Source organism: Elaeis guineensis, chromosome 1 (genome assembly GCF_000442705.2).
Source record: "Elaeis guineensis isolate ETL-2024a chromosome 1, EG11, whole genome shotgun sequence".
Taxonomy (NCBI): domain Eukaryota; kingdom Viridiplantae; phylum Streptophyta; class Magnoliopsida; order Arecales; family Arecaceae; genus Elaeis; species Elaeis guineensis.
Genome location: NC_025993.2, coordinates 153,231,666 through 153,251,948, shown reverse-complemented (window position 1 = coordinate 153,251,948; position 20,283 = coordinate 153,231,666). Strand labels below are relative to the sequence as shown.

General features: G+C 49.7%; 2 protein-coding genes across 2 annotated transcripts; both read right to left on the bottom strand.

The window, feature by feature from the left end:
* Positions 1-1,168: 1,168 nt before the first annotated feature.
* On the bottom strand, positions 1,169-1,882 carry LOC105039077 (uncharacterized). Its single transcript, XM_010915067.4, has one exon. It carries the CDS (start codon positions 1,699-1,701, stop codon positions 1,291-1,293), a length of 411 nt encoding a protein of 136 aa, XP_010913369.1. The 5' UTR covers positions 1,702-1,882; the 3' UTR covers positions 1,169-1,290.
* Positions 1,883-11,821: 9,939 nt separating this feature from the next.
* On the bottom strand, positions 11,822-18,554 carry LOC140856685 (uncharacterized). The gene is made up of 5 exons (XM_073254837.1): positions 18,245-18,554; positions 18,068-18,151; positions 17,606-17,987; positions 14,641-14,876; positions 11,822-11,842 (listed from the first exon to the last, which is right to left on the bottom strand). Exons 1-5 carry the CDS (start codon positions 18,254-18,256, stop codon positions 11,822-11,824), a joined length of 735 nt encoding a protein of 244 aa, XP_073110938.1. The 5' UTR covers positions 18,257-18,554.
* Between the last annotated feature and the right edge of the window lie 1,729 nt (positions 18,555-20,283).

Genomic DNA, 20,283 nt, shown 5'->3' with positions numbered 1-20,283 from the left:
AACTATGTACTTAAGTAAGTAACAATAAATAAGATCACAACTAGGAGATATAGGACTAGGCATCCAAATAAAATGAGAAAGTATAAAGAAGGTAATGCGGCCGAAGAACCATGTTAAAATCCTTCACTTGTCTCCTCAAAATAACTAATAAATTCTCTTAACCATTAATTGCACCACCATCCCTACAAGGTCAACCAACTACTACTATTTTAGAAATATGGAGAATGATTTTAAGAACTCCTTCAATTCATGGTAAGTAATCTAGTGGGTCGAAAGGCTAAACTTTATGCTCAGCCCATCAAATTATCAAAGCCCCTTTAATTTGTCTATTTTTTAAGTAGCTTTGAGTATATTAGCAGGAAACAAAATTTGACGGATATCCTCCTCTTATAGCCTTATCTACAAGAATATTATATAATTCCGCTAGCATTGGAATTGAGAAGAAGGCTCTTGCTTGGCTCACTTCCATGTTGCCATGACCAAAGATGAAGCCCGTCTCTAATGCCTAAAGCCACACATGACAACACGCTTCTCCCACAGTAAATTACAATCATTGGACATGAAGGGATCCGACCACTACCAGAAAAAGTTACATGGATAGGTCCCACTCCACACCCCATCTTAAATGATTATCCTTCGTCCTCTTCTCTTTTTCCTTCAATTTCACCAAAAAAAGAAAAAAAAGAAAAATTCCCTTCTTGCTTTTAATGTCGTTTTCCACATACAGGTACCACCTCTCATCCTGCGTCACGGCTCTTGGCTGCGCTGCTGCTTCCAAAACTCTGTTTCAGCTCTCAAGGAATCACCCTTCGCTATCTTCTTCGCTCATCCGGAATCTTTCCCTTCTCGTTTCACTTTCAATGATAACTTTTCTTCTCGTCTTTCACCCAAGCAGATATTTCTGGTCTATTTGACTCGATCCACCAAGACTATTTTCCTTTTTTTTAAAACAAAAACAGTGGAATTAACTGAATTAATTAATTAATTATCTAAAAATATATATATAACACGAGCTGCCGGTTAATGGCGGGCAAACACCCAATACTGGCGCACGTTAGCAGCCCCAGAAAGAATTGATGGGGCCACAGGGACAGGAAGGATGAGAGATAAGGGCACGCGCGCTTCAAGACTAGCAATACGAGTGACGAATAGTACGAAAATGAAACTATGAAGGCCACAATCCTCAATCCTCTTCATCGTTAGTTAACGGGACACACATGTTTACACGCAAAACAACACACGATCGGATCGAAGAATTAAATAAACAGCACAACAGCAGCTTCGAGAATCCTAGCACGCGATCCCGATGGCCGTCGACGACGACGGCGGCGGCGGGGGGGACGCCGGGAGGCGGGAGGAGAAGTTACGGTACCGGAACTCCTCGTCGGCAAGGGCGTCGTCCTCGAACCCCTCGTCGAAGTTGAGGGCGTAGCTCAGGGGATCGTACCTGAAGCCGCCCGAATGGCGGCGCTGCCGCCCCATCCGCGAGATGAGGCTACAGCAGCGGTCCTTGATCTCCGGCAGCTCCTGCGCCTTGGACCGAAGCCACACGGACGACGATCGGATCAGCGATAGCGGCCGCTCCTCGTCGGTGGCGGCGCCGGCAACCGGACTCTCGAAGCCGGCCCCGCGGAAGCAGCAGGGGAAGCAGATCGAGGACCGGAGCTTGTTCTTGAAAGACGAAGCGGGCTCATATTCCATCGGATTTGCGATTAGGGTTTCGAAGAAGGGAATAAAGATATCGAGAGAGAGAGGGAGGAGAAGGAAGACGAAGGACGAGAGGAGGGAACGGATCAAGGGAGAGGAGCGGTTTTGGGTGATATATACTTGGATAGATAGATAGATATCGATTGGGGAAAAAGACGGATAAGAACAGACGGCGTAACGGCGAAGCGAGAACCGGGGCGATGGTTTATTTTAAGACAGCCTCCGCGTCGAGTTAGCTGTAAGTGTAGTTTGGGTATTATGGAAAAACTGGAGGCGCTCGTTGAGGGATGCCTGCGGCTTCATCGGCTAACAGTGTAATGTCCCGATGCCTAATAATAAATGGATTTTACTCTGTATAGTGGCGTGGCGACGTCACCGGGCCGTAATGGTATCTCGGGTCGAGATCATCTTATCCCGGAGGGAATTTATTATTTGAGTAAAGTGATAATGGCCTTCGACCTGTTTTCTTAGGTGCACGCCCGTGTGACAAAGAGATCGCTGAGTACGAGTATCTTTAAAGAAAAGGAGTTTGGATTATCTCTGAATTTGGCCGCTTGGGAGTCAAACGTTTGACGGTGGAGTCACGGAATTCTTGTCCAACGCATGAGGCCATGTATATGTGGAGCGTGGATGGGCTTTTTTTTGGGTAGAAGGGAGCATGGCTTATTGATGTGGTGCCTAACTTGTAGGTAAAAAGGTAAGGTGAGGGGATAATATTTGTAAAGAAAATGGTTGTAGGAGCTCATCAGCATCTTTTGTAGGAGAAATTATATCCTGACAATTCTAGATAAATGCATGATTGTGGAGATTATAAAAATCGAGACGTACGACTAACATAATGCATCACCACATGGTATATATGGTGTAGGATATGATTTCTCCTAAAGTTGCTGTATATATTGCTCCTCTATCATCTGCGGTTTGATCTTACCTGCATGAAGAGAACTAAGAAAGACATTGGATATAATTTAATCATAAATATCTTCTAAACATTTTGAAATTATAGACTCAGATTGTTCGTATGCCGGACCATTTTGCCATAAACTCATTTCTACGTGTATGGATGAAAGCCCCAAGAGAAAAATGTTTGGATAAATACTTTGTCTTCCCTTCTATATTTTGTATTGGTTATAAAGATAACTGCCAGTACAAGACCTCCAATTGAGAGCACTCCATCATTTAACCCGTATAGAACCCTGACAATTCTGTGGCAAAATAGCTGTGCGAGCTTGCAAGCATGCTCTTGGCACGACTCAACCGACCACCTTCTCCCTCATCAAAGGTTCCTTTGCCTCTGGTCTTGGTTGTCGAGATCTCTTCGACGGCGTCTTAGATCGCCATCATTTCCTTTCTGGCATTCTGTCCTAGATTTCCGTAGTCTTGGTCCTTTAATCAACAGGATTCTCCGTTGTTATTGATCTAGTAAGGCGCCAGCACATGCAATAATGTCAAGATCTGTCCAACTAATAGCTAATCTATTGGTGGTTCCTTAAACTAATTAATCGCATTTTTTTTTTCACTATATACTAATTTGCTTGGGAAGTGTTTCACCATTCCCGTCTCCTCAATTTCCAGAGGGCCAACCTCTCACCAATTTCACGTGATCTGCCGTCTTAGGGCAAAGTACTACTATTTTTTTGGTTGATGGCGCCAACCCGCTGTCTCTCTGAAAAATAAGTAATCTATCAGTTAGTTTGGATCTTGATGTATAGCATATGCTAGAAAGGTTAGAAGTGGGAACGAAACTTCAAGGAGATCGAGAAGGAAATCTAGGTGCTCATCCAAGAGGAGATCAAGAAAGACATCTATGCGATGATCGGATCTAGACCTTATCAACAACCCAAGAAAAGGGCAACTCTCTTTTTTTTCAACTTATGCTAATGTGGTGCGTCTGGCTATATGGCGAAATCTTACGGATGTGGAAACCGCTATGTAGTGCATTGGTTGTAGGATATACTTTCTCCATCAAATTGGATATATTGGGATAAAAAGAGATGGAGTCCCACATTTTTTTTTTTTTTGACCAGGAGCCAAACTAGTAGGTTTATATCCGGCCAATCCTTTGTTTTTTTAATAAAAAAAAAAAAATCCAGCCAATCGTAATGAATACAATCGACTTAGGTCCATTTCGAGTTGGTTATGATTCGTTACGGAGTTAATGCAAGCTATTACATTGCATTTTTTTTTTAGACGACCTTCATATGTGGTCCATAGTAGGAAGGTTTCTGGCCTCGTGGGAACTGGCTCGAAGGTGCCTTCGGAAGGAACTCCGTCAGAGTCTACACGGAATGGCATGGAACTTTCTCGTTGGCAAACGCAGTTTGGACGCGCATAAGGCAGCCGACGCAGTTTCTTTGGGAAGATAACCAAACGCTAACATCTAGAGCTCAGCATTCAGCAGGACAATTGCGTGGAAGATGTTTAAGACATGTTTCTTATACTTTCATTTTCAGAAAAGATGGGAAGCTAAGTTTTATGAAACAAAGGAGCCAAGTAAACAATTTTCACATCCCGGCATGATTAGCAAGCTAATCATTAGAATTGCCGATCAGATGTTGCACCATATAGCAAGAACGATACCATAACCATTTAGATTCGTTTTCCAACTAAATAAAATTTTGAAAATAGGAAGTTTCCAAATAAAAATTCTGAAAATATGGATGATGAAATTAATATTATATATAAGTTGATGATGTTTGTAATATTGTTGTTGAAAAGCATGTTTAGAGGTTTTTTTTTTCTATGGAATTCAGATCAGCCCACTTCACAAAGCTCATGGATATTGTTGAAAATAGGCTTAATTCAAGGTAATCTTTTTCGATTGTATTGGTCCAATCTATAAATTACATGAGATTTGTGGTCAAATCATCCAAACAGTTCTTTAATGGTAAGAAAATGTACTACAGAATACTTCTTATAATACATTGGTTACTGTTGGGGAATACCGACCGACCCACCAACCGACTGCCGGAGGGTCCGACCAACCGACTGCCGGAGGGACTGTCCGACCGACCAACTGCCAGAGGGACCGACCGACCGACTGCCGGAGGGACCGTCCGACCGACCGACTGCCGGAGGGTCCGACCGACCGACTGCCGGAGGGACCGACCGACCGACCGACTGTCGGAGGGTCCGACCGACCGACTGCCGGAGGGACCGTCCGACCGACCAACTGCCGGAGGGACCGACCGACCGACCGACCGATCGATTAACGACCCCTTTCCGTCCGTGGATATGTCGATCGGGTTTTCACTCTCCGGGCCGACTGAACCAGGGAGTCTGATGGCCGACTCTCGCAACATGACTCGCTGACCGTCAAAGGAGCCCGAATCTCCACCCGACGCCACACAGATGGCCACCGACCTAGGATCGGTCGACTCCTTCGATCGCCGTACAGCCGCCAGAGCTTGTCAGTCCTGACAGCAACATGCGGCATTGCCACCTAAGGGCATTATCCCGCCTAGGACATTGTCAACCCAAGTGATTTGACAGCCCCACGGCGATATGACACTTTTACGGCGACTCTGACAGTCTACAGTGAGTTGACAATTCCTCAATTGTCCGCGCCATTAATGACGGCGCCATACCACGCTCCACTATATAAATCGGGGAAGGCAACAGTGCAGGGGACCTCCACTTCGACTTCGAAACCACAGGCTTGCTCCCCCCCTCTCTCTCTCTCTCGATTGAGCTCTCTGTCTTCATTTCACTGTTGCCCAGTCACCTCTCTGACTTGACCGTCGGAGGGTCCCCGTCGGAGCTGCCTCCGGTCAGTGTGGACTTCCTTTTTTGCAGGCGCTCGTTCCCGACGATCAGGCGACGAGGGGATTGGCCGCAACAGATTGGCGCACCAGGTAGGAGGAAACGACACGGCACCAAGCCTCCCCAAGCAGAAGATACTGATGACGAAGACAAGAGCCCAGCGATCGAGGGTCACCGGGTCGGCGAGGCGCTCTTCCCATCGGGAAGAGGCCTCCCCACCACCCTCAGCGGCGGAGCCCAGCTCTCCACACCCCACGGTGACCACGGAGGCGCAGATCGCGGCCATCGTACGGCAGATGACCGTACTGACGGACGTGGTCCAGAGCCTCCAGCAACAACCGACGGCCCGTCCGATGCCCTCCAGGAGCAGCCGCCGACGCCTGCACCGATCCCCGTCGCCTCCGCGCGAGCGCCCGCAACAGCGCTCCCACGGAGAGGAGGAGGGACGGCCATGGCGCGATGACCGACAGTCCCAGCAGCTCTCTCCTTCCCTGCTGAAACGGACGAGGAAGGAGAAGCGACCGCGAACGCCGTCCGCCTCCCTCTCAGAATCTTCCGGAGACTCCACTCCTGGGGTCTCTCAGCACCGACGGACGGACGACTACGAGCGCAGGTTCGAGGAAATCGACTGTTGGCTTGCGCAGTTGCAGGTGGACAGCCAGAAGTCTTCGAACGACGTTGACTTCCAGACCGCCCAACCTCTCTCCCGACTCGTTCTCGACGAACCGATCCCCAGTCGGTTCAAGATGCCGCACGTGGAGCCATACGACGGCTCCACCGACCCAATCGACCACCTTGAGAGCTACAAAGCTCTCATGATGATTCAGGAGGCGACCGACGCTCTCTTTTGCATCGGCTTCCCCGCCACACTCCGCAAGGCTGCCAGGGCCTGGTACTCCGGTCTTCGATCGGGAAGTATCCACTCCTTCGGACAGCTCGAGCACTCTTTCGTGGCTCACTTCAGCACCAGCCGGAAGCCGCCGCGAACGTCGGACAGCCTTTTCTCCCTCAAACAGGGAGAGAATGAGACGCTCTGACACTTCGTGGTGCGATTCAACACGGCCACGTTTGAGGTCCGGGACCTCAACGAAGACATAGCTATCTCAGCCATGAAACGGGGGCTGAGGGCGTCTCGATTTACTTATTCCCTGGACAAGACCCTCCCCCGGACGTACGTCGAGCTGCTGGAGCGCGCATACAAGTACATGCACGCGGATGAAGGAGCTTCCGACCGATGCTTGGCCGAACCCAGAGGCCCGAAGGAGAAGCGGAGGAAGGGTCGGGACCCCACCGAACCCAGCAGGCCCCCGACCGATAGTCAGGTCTCGCCACCCCGACGAAATCAAAAGTCACCCCGATGACAGACTCCAAGGCCGACACGCCCCAGGTATGATTCCTACACTCCTCTCTCCACTCCCCATGCGCAAATTCTAATGGAGATTGAGGGGAAAGAATACCTGCGACGGCCTCCGCCTCTGAAGGCAAAAGGCCTCGACCGTCGGAAGTACTACCGATTCCATCGAGGCCACGGCCACAACACCGAGCAATGCATCTAGCTTAAGGATGAGATCGAAGCCCTCATCCACCGGGGGTATCTCGGTAAATTTTGAAAGAACCCGCCGACCCAACCAGTTGCCGACCGACGACCCCAGCCGACTGAAGAAGCGACGACTAATCAGCCGACGGCCGGGGTCATCAATATGATCTCCAAGCGGCTGGGCCCGGGGACATCTGCGGGAGGGGAGCCGACGAAAAAGCTGCGCCCGAATGACATGATCACTTTTACAGAGGAAGACGTTCGGGGCATCCAAACTCCCCATGACGACGCTGTTGTTGTTTCGGCAACAATAGCAAACTATGATGTAAAAAAAATTTTTGTAGATAATGGAAGTTCGACAAATATTTTATTTTACTCGACCTTCTCCCGGATGCAACTGTCAACCGACCGACTTAAGAGGGTCTCTATGCCCTTGATCGGCTTTGCCGGGGATGCTGTCGCGATGGAAGGAGAAATTACCCTGCCTGTGACGGCCGGCACCGAACCACGATAAAGCACGGTCCCCTTAACTTTTGCGGTCGTCCAAGTGCCTTCGGCCTACAACGCCATACTTGGACGACCCGGACTAAACGCCCTCAAGGCAATCATCTCGACGTACCATCTCCTTGTTCGATTCCCGACCAAAAATGGGGTCGGGGAGATGCACGGGGATCAACAGCTCGTCCGACGATGCTTCCAGATCTCTGCCCAAAACGACGAGTTGAGGGGCTCCCTGACGATCGACAAACTGGACCAACGGGAGAAGGAAGAACGGGGTTCGCCGGCCGAGCAGCTCATGTCGATCCCGATAGCGGAAAATCCTGACCGGAAGGTATGGGTCGGGTCTCAACTACCCGACCTCGAACGATGACGATTGACGGAGCTGCTGACGGCCAATGCCGACATATTTGCTTGGTCGGCAGCAGATATGTCAGGCATTCCCCAGAGACAATAACCCACCGACTCAACGTCGACCCGACGATGAGGCCGGTGAGGCAGAAGAAGAGGTCCTTCGCTCCAGAGAGACAGAGGGCCATCGACGAAGAAGTGGACAAGCTGCTAGAAGCGGGCTTCATCCGAGAATCCACGTATCCCGATTGGCTCGCCAATGTTGTCATGGTCAAAAAAGCCAACGAAAAGTGGAGGATTTGCATCGACTATACCGACCTGAACCGAGCCTGCCCAAAAGATAGCTTTTCACTTCCAAAGATCGACCAGCTGGTGGATGCGACGTCCGGATTTCGACTGCTCAGCTTCATGGACGCCTTCGTCGGATACAACCAGATCCGGATGGCGCCTGAAGACGAGGAGCACACTGCCTTTGTGACCCCCAAGGGCCTCTACTGTTATCGGGTGATGCCCTTCGGGCTGAAGAACGCCGGCGCCACCTACCAGCGACTTGTCAATAAGGTCTTTAAAGATCAGATCGGGCGCAATATGGAGGTATACGTGGATGACATATTGATGAAAAGTGCGCAGATCCCGGATCATGTTCGGGATCTCGAGGAGACCTTCTACACTCTACGACGACATCGAATGAAGCTTAATCCGACCAAGTGTGCTTTTGGGGTGACCTCGGGGAAGTTCCTCGGATTCCTCGTTTCTCAGAGGGGGATCGAGGCCAACCCTGAAAAAATAAAGGCAATCATCGACATGCATCATCCGAACACCAAGAAGGAAGTCCAGCAGCTGAACGGAAAAATCATCGCTCTTAGCCGGTTCATTTTCCGATCAGCTGAAAGATGCCTCCCGTTTTTCAAAACTTTGCGGCAGGCAAATAGTTTTTCTTGGTCGGATGAGTGCCAACGGACCTTCGAAGATTTGAAGAAGTACTTGACTTCCCCGCCGCTGCTCGTAAAGCCGCAGGTCGGGGAGACCTTGTATCTCTATTTGGCCACATCCTCTGAGGCGGTCAGTTCGGTGCTCGTCCGAGAAAATGAGAGCCGAACCCATCAGCCTATCTACTATACCAGCAAGGTACTCCACGGCGCCGAAGCCCGATATTTGAAGACGGAAAAGATGATTTTCACCCTGACCGTCTCCACATAATGACTCCGTCCATACTTTCAGGCTCATGCCATAGTGGTTCTCACCAACCGGCCCCTGAAGGCGATATTGCACCGACCGGACACATCGGGACGACTGACAAAGTGGGCGATGAAGCTCAGCGAGTTCGACATTCAGTATCGACCGCGGCCTGCCTTGAAGGCTCAGGTCCTGGCCGACTTCATCGTCGAGTGCCCGACCACCGACCAAGGGTCGGGAGCTGCGGACCCAGGACGAGACACGGTCTCCGAGCCAGACCCGGTCTCCACCTGGGTACTGCACATCGACGGAGCTTCAAATGCTCAGGGGAGCGGGGCAGGGCTCCAGCTCACAAACTCGGATGGGGTAGTCGCCGAGTACGCCCTCCGATTCGACTTCAAGGCCTCCAATAATCAAGCCGAGTACGAAGCACTCCTCGCCGGCTTGAGGATGGCAAGGGAGCTGGGCGTCGACAGCCTCCGGGCATTCTCCGACTCTCAGCTGATCTGGGACAGGTCAAAGGCGAATTCGAGGTACGAGATCCGACCATGATTAAATATCTTCAGAAAGTGAAGGATCTCGTAGCGCGCCTCAGGTATTTCAAAATTTTTCACATCCCTAGGTCAGAGAATGCTCGTGCCGACGCACTCTCCAGACTGGCGACTTCGGCCTCCGACTCTTTGGGTCGGACGTTCGTGGAGAACCTCGAGCAGCCGAGCATCGACCGGGTCGAAGAAATACAGCAACTGGCAGCGGAGCCAAGCTGGATGGATCCGATTGTCCGGTTCCTAACTGACGGGATCAGCCCCGAGGATCCCACGGAGGCCAAGCGGCTCCGATGGTCGGCCTCCCAATATGTAATCATGGATGGCCGACTCTACAAAAGGTCGTTCTCCCTTCCATTACTTAGGTGCTTGGGACCGACCGACGCAGACTATGCTCTTCGAGAAGTGCACGAAGGGATCTGCGAGAATCACTTGGAGGGCAAGTCTCTAGCCTACAAAGTCCAGCGACAGGGTTACTACTGGCCTACCATGAGGAAGGACGCGGTCGAGTTGGTCTGGAGGTGCGAACCTTGCCAGAAGTACGCTAACGTACAGCACCGACCGGCCAGCCAAATCGCTCCTATTGTTGCTCCATGGCCCTTCGCTCAGTGGGGGGTCGACATTCTCGGTCCTTTTCCTCCAGCATGGGGTCAAAGAAAGTTCATAGTTGTCGCCATCGACTACTTCACCAAATAGGTGGAGGTCGAACCCTTGGCGCAGATTACCGAGCGGAAGATGGAGGACTTTGTCCAAAAATCCATCATCTTCAGGTTTGGGTTGCCGTATACTATCATCACCGACAATGGGCGATAATTCGACAACCAAAACTTCAGAGACTTCTGCGCAAGGTTTCACATCACGCACCGACTGACTTCAGTCGGGCACCCACAGTCCAATGGCGAAGTCGAGGTGACCAACCAGACCTTACTCCACAGACTCAAAACCCGACTAAATGAAGCCAAAGGCCTCTGGGTCGACGAGCTAGGCTCCGTCCTGTGGGCTTACCGAACGATCCCCCGCGTTCCGACCGGGGAGTCGCCTTTCAGCTTGGCCTATGGGACGGAGGCGATGATCTCACTCAAGGTTGGACTGCCGTCTACAAGGGTCGAGCGGTATCAAAAGCCGGACAACTCCGATTGTCGGAGGGCCGACCTAGACCTCCTCCCCGAACTGCGAAACGAGGCTCAAATTCACATGGCTTCATACCGACAGAAGGTAGCTCAGTATTACAATGCCAAAGTCAGACCAAAGCTCTTCAGGCCTGGTGACTTGGTCCTGAGAAAGGCAGAGATCTCGAAGCCCCTGGACCAAGGGAAGCTGGCTCCAAACTGGGAAGGGCCCTACACGGTAGCAGAAACCTATGGTCCGAGAGCCTACCGACTGGAGACTCTGGAAGGAAAATCCATTCTCCGAACGTGGAACGCCGACAACCTGAAGTTGTATTACCAATGAACTTTGTACTTGTCCAGTCGGAATACACATCCAGTTTGAAATCTTGGAGTTTAACTCTTCGACTGACGATCGGCGCTCACCAAGGTCGAGCCCCGACATGCCGACTCGGACTTGGTATCCGCCTGAAACCGACTATCCCATCGTCGGTGATGCATCGGACTCTTACGAGGACCGATATATCTACATGGACGGGGGTCACACCCCTCCGACCTTCGACGACACATCGGACTCTTACGAGGATCGATACATCTATATTGAGGGGAGTTGACACTCCTTCTACGGTCGAACTTTCGGGACAGACCATCGGCTAACACGCCGATCGAGCCCCGACCAAAGAAAGATGGAATACCTGCGCAACCGTCGTCACGACTCCCGACCGAGCTACGGCCGGTCGAAGGATATTCGGCTTGCCACCGTCTATCGCACAATGCGACCTCAGTCGCATTCATGATTCACCGACCGGGCTACGACCGGCCGGAAGATATTCGGCTTACCACCGGATATCGTGAGGCGCAGTACAGATACCCGACACAAGGGTATCGGGGTCCGACTTATCGGTGCTCCCTCGACTGAATGCGCCGGACGACATTCGACTGAACACGTCGGAAGAGACCCGACTACCGAACCTTTATCACGGTTGGTCGGCTTCCGACTCAACAAACGCGCTCGACTCACGGTCGGGGAAAGGATGCCCGACTGACGACCTTGGCTATCGAAGGCCGATCAAAGGTCGGGACTTATCCTACCTTCATGGCGGCGCGAGTTGCCAAACGTCCTAACCGACCTATCTGAGTTAGCGACTTACGAAGGCATTCTATGACACATAAGAGAAAGAAAAACAAGCAGAGAAAAAAGTTTAAGGACTGATTTCATTCAAGGTCAAAAGGAGTTTACAAAATCGGACCGAAGCCCAGTTACAATAGTTTTAAGAAGTAAAACAAAAAAAGATAAAAGCCGACGAGACCGCGGTCATCCTTCCGAGTCGATCTCCTCGACCGACGGAAGATCGGGGATGACCGGCGTATCCACCATGATCGGTGCTGGGTCGACGGCCGAAGCAGGATCGTCGGTCGGTGGGGAGCTGGCAGTCAGCGCCGGGACACGAGTTGCAGCCGTCTCTCCTTCGGCCACTTGCTCCTGGACAGCCTCCCCCACCACGGCGATGACTCCCGATGGCGGGTCGGCCATCTCTTCAGTGACTTGCTCCTCGGCCCCCGACGGGACGATACTGCTGAGGTCCAGCTCTGGGTACAGGGCTTGGACCGCGTCCCGACCATCCTCGTACCCCACTCGGTACGACGCGAAGCCGGACTCCAGCATTTCCTCCCGGTACTGGTCGGTGGCGCAAAAGTCGTCCACCGCACGACTGGCCGACTCCTTCGCCGACCTCACTTCCGCTTTCGCCCGGTCGAGCGAGTCCCTTGCCGACTCTGCCTCTGCCTTCGATATGTCGGCGTCGGCCTGGGCGATTGACAGATCTTCCTCAGCCTTGGCAAGTTTTTCCAGGCTGACTCGAAGCTGCTCGCGCTCACCCTCGAGTTCGGCGGCAACACCGTCGCACTCGCGCCGCAGACGATGCACGGTTCGACCCTTGCGTTTGGCTTCTTTTCTGGCCGACCTTAGCTCGGACCCGAGGCGGGAGACTTCGTCCACCAACTTGGCCTCCCGATCGGCCGACTGCTTCAGGTGGTCGACCAGCATTGCCCGATCGGCTTCGGCCGCCGCCGACCTTTCTTTCCAAGCCGCCCGGACGTTCCCGAACCTCCGGTACCCGGCTTCAAGCTCCGACATGGTATAGATCAACTGTCGACGCAAGCGTTTCGTTAGAAAAACAAAGTAACGAAAATGCTAAGTAAAAAGGAGGCGAAACGGAACTTACCTCGACCATGGTCGGGTAGAATGAAGATAACATCTCGGTCACTTGCCGAGACCTTAGCGCCTCCACGTCGGCTGGGAGGAGGATTCCCTGGCACAGCCTCCTGGCCAGGTTGTGGTCGGCCAACGCCGACGCCCCTTCGGGAAACTGTGCGCTGGGCGGCACGGTGCGACTCCCCGACCTCGTGTCGTCCGCGGGGTCCATCGGGGCCTTCCCTCGATCGGCCGCCCCGACCGACGGAACCGGCAGGGAGGGGATGCTCGAGTTTGAACCGGCACCCCCCGTTGCGGCCGCAGACGCCGCCGGATGGTGTTCGGCTTCCCGAACGTCATCCGACGCCACCCCCGTCGGTGAGGCCGTCGATGTTCCTTCGGCCGCTTCTTCCACCGGCCTCTCCTCCGGATGCGCTGCCGGAGCCGCGAGCGCTATCACCGGCTCCGATTGGTCGGTCGCCGACGCTTCGACGGTCGGCGCCGTTGGAGTGGGCTTCTTCGGTGGATGCGAAGGTCCTGCCCCCGATGCCGGCCTCTTCCTCGCTGCGTACTGCCGAATCTCGGCATCGGTCGGCCGCATTCTCGGAGGTGTCCCTGCGGTATCAACAGAAATATTAATCTGAGAACCGGAATAAGGGCCGAATGAAAAGAGGATCGGAGGATCGAGCGATACCTAGTCGGGGGACCAAGCTCAGGCCGGCGTCATAGAGAGCTTGTTCGGTAACAAGCTCCCTCTGCTTCGGAACCGACATGTCTTTAAGTCGGTGGAAGTCCTCCCGGTCGTCCGCCTCCACCCGGCTGTTGTCGTTTGCTTCGGTTCGGGGCACGCCCCAGTGGAAAGGGAAGCCCCAAGGAGAAGGAGATGAGATGAAGAAAAACTAGTTCTTCCACCCGTGGATGGACGATGGAAGACCAGTGATGAAGGAAAGACCCTTCCGGGGGTTGAAGAGCCACCACCCTCGGGCCTTAGGGTGGGGTCGGAGCACAAAAAATGTCCGAAAGAGCGAGATGCGAGGGTTGGTCGGCAGAAGCTGACACAACAGCGCGAAGCTGATTATCAGTCGGACGGATTTCGGCGCCAGTTGCGCCGGACAGAGTCCATAATAATCTAGCAGATTCTGGACGAACTCCGGAATCGAAAGCCGAAGACCCGCGCGGAGATCTTCGACGTACAGCGCCAGTTGGCCCGACGGAGGGTTGTTAACCCGACCGTCGGCCCCTGGGGCGGAGAGTTGAAACTGCTCCGGGATGCGATACTGCTCCCGAAGCCGATCAACGTTCGGCCCCGAAAGCGAGGAAACCTCAACTTCCGGAGTCGATCGAGAGTCATCGGTCGGATTTCCCGACCGAGCTCTCCGAGACGGATTTCCGGCCATCGCACCATAACCGAAGGAAAAGCAAAGAAGAAGAGGAAGAAAGAAGAAGAGGAAGGAAGAAGAGGAGATCACAAACCGAAAATGGACCCTTTGGGGAGCGGGAGGAGAGACGACTGCCGGCGACGACGGAGAAATCGCCCGGACAGAGTCTCTGCAGCAAAAACATCAAGAATGGGGTCTTGAGTGCAGATGGTCCTATATATATAGGGCCGTCCGACGGCCGAGATGCCCCCGCGCCAACCAAGGTCTCACGGATGTGCGACACGTGGCGGCCTCCGGGCCCTCCCTTCGGCCCGATTATTCGGCGCGCCCATCCCGAGACGGCCGCACCGCCTTCATTTAATGCGAGGGGCGCCGGCCCAACCACCTTCGACACATGGCGAAAGAGGCCACAGTTCCGAATTAAAGCGCCCGCGGCGATTCGCATTCCCGATGGGACGCCTGACAGCGCCCCGCGCTCACAGAATCGGCGCTGGGCGATGATTTGCGTTCCCCAGAAGGCGTCGGACATCCGATCGTCTGACACAGAATCGTCCGGCATCCGACCACCTGACGCCGACATGACACCTGATGCCGACGTGACACCTGACACCGACTGGACGCCTGACGCCAGCGGATCGCAAGGCATTCATAGGACGCCTGACGCCAGCGGATCGCAAGGCATTCATAGGACGCCTGACATCGCATCAACCCGCGGTGCGGTCGGAATTGGGCACACGGTGATTCCACTCCTTGTCGCCCAGCGGCGCTGTCCGAGCAATGGCATCGGCCAGCTCACCGTCCGACTCAGGAGTGGAGGGGGGCAACTGTTGGGGAATACCGACCGACTACCGGAGGGACTGTCCGACCGACCGACTGCCGGAGGGACTGTCCGACCGACCGACTGCCGGAGGGACCGTCCGACCAACCAACTGCCGGAGGGTCCAACCGGCCGACTGCCGGAGGGACTGTCCGACCGACCGACTGCCGGAGGGACCGACCGACCGACTGCCGGAGGGACCGTCCGACCGACCGACTGCCGGAGGGACCGTCCGACCGACCGACTGCCGGAGGGACCGACCGACCGACCGATCGATTAACGTCCCCTTTCCATCTGTGGATATGTCGATCGGGTTTTCACTCTCCGGGACGACTGAACCAGGGAGTCTGATGGCCGACTCTCGCAACATGACTCGCTGACTGTCAAAGGGGCCCGAATCTCCACCCGACGCCACACAGATGGCCACCGACCTAGGATCGGTCGACTCCTTCGATCGCCGTACAGCCGCCAGAGCTTGTCAGTCCTGACAGCAACATGCGGCACTGCCACCTAAGGGCATTATCCCGCCTAGGGCATTGTCAACCCTAGTGATTTGACAGCCTCACGACGATATGACACTTTTACGGCGACTCTGACAGTCTACAGTGAGTTGATAATTCCTCAATTATCCGCGCCATTAATGACGGCGCCATACCACGCTCCACTATATAAATCGGAGAAGGCAACAGTGCAGGGGACCTCCACTTCGACTTCGAAACCACAGGCTTGCTCTCCCTCTCTCTCTCTCTCTCGATTGAGCTCTCTGTCTTCATTTCACTGTTGCCCAGTCACCTTTCTGACTTGACCGTCGGAGGGTCTCCGTCGGAGCTGCCTCCGGTCAGTGTGGACTTCCTTTATTGCAGACGCTCGTTCCCGGCGATCAGGCGACGAGGGGATTGGCCGCAACAATTACTATTGAAGGGAGTATTATTTCTAGGGGGTTGATGTCGGAACCAAAGTTACAAGCCACAATCACATTCAACCAAAGGTAAATTGAGTCTGTTGTCCAAGGGACCTACAACCTATTCTGACTCCCATTCAACTTCAAAGAAAATTGGAGATTGATCTAGTTATCATCAATTAATCCAATTGCATCGCAATCAAAAGGATTCTGTTGGTACTGGAACATAATTTTTCCTACAAGATCGAGAGCAACAAGATAACTTAGTTTTAGTTAACTTAGATATTATTTTTCTGATTTTTTTTTCAAACACTTAGGGTACCAAACTATCCTTAGGATCCAATAATCTATAAATATACCTTTTTACACTTAGATTTGATCATTAAAAAAAAGTTAATTATCTAAAAAATTTTATATTTTTAAAAATTTTTAATTTTAATATTATTTTTAAATTTTTTCAATTAAGTATCACTACAAGAAATTTGATTTTTTGCGACGAAATTTTTTCGTCGCTAAAAATCATATTTTTGTCGCTAAAAGTATTTGCGACGAAATATATCGTCGCTAAAAATTTGTAGAGAAAGCCTCGTAGCAAAAGACCTTAGCGACGAAAATATTTTATTTCGTTGCAAAAAATAGTAAACCCAGACGACGAAGTTATGTACTGTATTAGCGACGAAAATATTTTGTCGCAAGAGCTTAAATTTTCGTCGCTAAAATTGCAACGAAAAAAAATTTTGTCGCTAAATATTTTGATTAAAAAAAAATTTTCTTATTTTTTGCGACGAAAATGAAATTCGTCGCAAAACTTAGCGACAGATTTCGTCGCAAAATAATTTGTCGCAAAAATTTTGTCGCAATAATTATGACGAAAAAAATGTTCATCGCTATAATTGCGATGAAAAAAAATTTCGTCGCTATAATAGCAACGAAATAAAAAAATTCATCGCCATAATTACGATGAAATAAAAAATACGTCGCCATAATTGCGACGAAATAAAAATTTCGTCGCAAAAAGTTTAAATTTTTAGTGACGAAACTATTTTTTCGTCGCAAAAATAGCAACGAAATAATTTTGTCGCAATAATTACGACGAAAAAAAAATTTTGTCGCTATAATGGCGACGAAATAATAATTTCGTCGCTATAAGGGCGATGAAATAAAAATATTCGTCGCCATAATTACGACGAAATAAAAATTTTGTCGCAAAAAGTTATAATTTTTAGCGACGAAACTATTTTTTCATCGCAAAAATAGCAACGAAATAAAAAATTTCATCGCAATGAATAATAAAAGTTTTACTTTTTTGGGTTCACAAATTTTTTTGCGACGAAATTAATATTTCGTCGCTAAAATAAATTTTGAATAAAAAATAAAATTTTTTTTAATTTTCCAAAAAAATCTGCTCAAATACTAATTATCTGATCAAACATATTTTAAATAAACAATATGTTAACACAATAAAAATATTCTAAGTCAAAAGACCAATTTCAAGTATCAAAAAGTTTCATAACCATCTTTGTCATATACAAAAATATAAGTCCATACACCATTTTAAATTTAAAATAAGTACAAACTAAGTATGATCTGACTCATTGGCCTCGTTCCCTCCTCCAGGCGTCGATCCCTGACCCGATATGTGTCGCGATGGTGGTGCAGAGGCGGCATGATGTGACTGTAGAGGTACTAACTCAGAAGCATCAATACCGAGTCGTCCCGCCACCGCAGCTACGATCCTCTCGAGCGTCTGACTACGATTCATCCAGTAACTAATCTGATCTTGCATCATGCTCATGGATGTCCTAACTGCCTCTGGCACCGATGCATCATCAGACCGGCCGGATGACGAACTGCGTGATTTTTTGGACCGCATGCTATGATCAGATCCTAGCTGCCGCCCGAGGACGGTATCCAAAATCGTATCATCTGTCATCAAACAAACCTGCTGCGATCCAGTATCACCATCAGATCCCACCTCCCTCGTCGCCTGCTCTCTCAATTCTAACATTTTTTCCTTCACAATAAACCAAATAAAATCATAAATTTTTTTCAAACTCTTTAAAAGTATTCAAAATGTAGAGTAATGATACTTACATGACGCTGCCTCGCCTCCTTGGTCACGAACTCGCCACTCTTGTTTTGATAGAATTTAGCATAGGCGTCGACTCCGGATAGTCCCTGTTCAAACAAAAAAAAAAAAAAAAAGATATCAAAATAATATAAATATTTAATAAAAAGTTACAAAGTATGATTGCAAATGTAGTTACGTACCATCCTCTTCATTCCCTGTGCAAAAGAGGCACTTCCTTGCGTGTGAATAGAATCAATCTTGCTCCTATTCACCTTATTCGCCTCCGATCGTCGCTACAAAATACATACAATTATAACCAATAAAGGACATAACATAATTAAAAAAACTTGGAACACTAGACATACCTGAAATGTCTCACTTCCAAAATGCTCACATAACCACCGCCAATTGTCACTAGACCCAGCCCAATTTCTGTATGGCTGGGTCACAGGATCAATCCCCTTCGCCTGCAGCTCATTGCAGTATTTATGAAGCCTACATCGCCGATCTCTGTATCTATTTGCAGTCATTTTTAGAATACATGCCGTCACTTCTTCGTCAGTGCAATCCTCGAAGTCAATATTATCCTACACAGTAATCATACCAAAAAGCAAATACATGAAATTATTCATATAATAAAAAATTTATTTATATAACCAAAAATAATATGGATCATGTAATGATATGCAAGACATCCAAATTTAATTCTTACCCTGATGTGAGAGACTAGAGCATCACGGTATCGAGGAGCTACATGCTTGAAACTTTTAGCAGCCCATGAAAAATGATTCCACATATACAAACTGATCTCATTTGTGACGATACTAGCCTCTGTGCCAACCGGATGATCTCGAAATATATGTACCTTCGATTTTTCATTGTGTGTATGCACATATTTTTCCAAAACAAGACCCCTACTAGGACCACGCACTGCACGTCGATGCTGTGTTCCTACATGTAAAAATTGATGAAATGAACATATATCATGTATCACTAAATGCATATAAAAAAAAAAAAATATGGTTTATAAATTGATAGAGATGTACCTGTAAGGGGATGATGCTGCGGTACCATGGCCTCCGGCTGGGCAAGCTCTGGCTGAGCACTAGGCGGCTCTGTGGACTCGAGCAACTGAGTCTCATCTAAATCCTCTGACTCATCATGCAAAATGCTAAAGTGAGGATGTGTATCATCAAGCGGAGCCTGCTGCCTACCCCGTGAATGTCTACGTCCAGGACCAGTCATGATGCTGCAATGATTAAAATAATTTAAATCAGTAAGTAATCAAAAAAACTCAAGTATTACATGATATAATAAAAAAAAATAAATTGAATTACTTATTCATATTAATTATTGTTCTCAGATTCTGAACTCGTGTCCATATAGTCATCTTCGACGGGAGTCATAGAAGACTTCGACCCTGAAGTGCTATCATCATTGTCGTTAACGAAGTCATTATTGGATCATGCTCGTGTCCGTGCCCTTATCGACGATCCAACAACAGAAACATCCTCAGGTTCATAGTCGTCTCTTTGTAATTGTCCTATGTCAATCGTATCATCTGGCACTAATATGTTATCTGGTGCTTGCATTTGATATGCTTCGTTTTCAATAATTGCACAGACTTCATTCTCAAGATGTTCATCGTTCGGGCATGTGAAAAGTGCAGGATCAAATAAATGCCTATGCTGAGCCCTTATTGCAACTCGCCAAGGCTCTTTCATTTTGTTATCATCAATATACCACACTAGTCTTGCTTGCTTTGCAAAAATATAAGGATCACTTTCATACCATACATGACCAGTGTGGACACTGACGAGTTGAGGATCTATAACAATTGGCCTGTGTCGTCCTAAGTCATACCATCGACACTTGAATAACATAATCCGTCGAAGACCACTATATCTCAACTCTATAACCTCATGCAGAACACCAAAAAAATCTATTATTTCACCCTTGTGCTCGCCCTCCACGCTTATTTCACAATTCTGTGTGGTTCGATCACGATCGCGATCTTCCGTTAAGAATCGCACACCATTGACTATGCATGCTGAATATACTGATACACGTCTGTCAGGTTTTCGTGCAAGTGCAGCTAAGTCATTACTGATACAGTTAGGATTGTCTATACGTAGCTGAGCTATCTACAATTAAAAGAACAATAAGCAGGTTAAATTTGACAAAATAAATACTATATAAACAAACTTTTAATCATGGATGAACATAAACATAACTTACC

Excerpts from the sequence above, each read along its gene's own strand:
- LOC105039077 (XM_010915067.4), bottom strand. The coding sequence starts at position 1,701 with ATGGAATATGAGCCCGCTTCGTCTTTCAAGAACAAGCTCCGGTCCTCG.
- LOC140856685 (XM_073254837.1), bottom strand. Across the intron at positions 14,877-17,605 it reads ACCATCGCGACACATATCGG|GCGTCCAGTCGGTGTCAGGT; the intron begins GTCAGGGATCGA and ends CGCTGGCGTCAG. Across the intron at positions 11,843-14,640 it reads TCTTTCGCCATGTGTCGAAG|AATGCCTTCGTAAGTCGCTA; the intron begins GTGGTTGGGCCG and ends TATGTGTCATAG.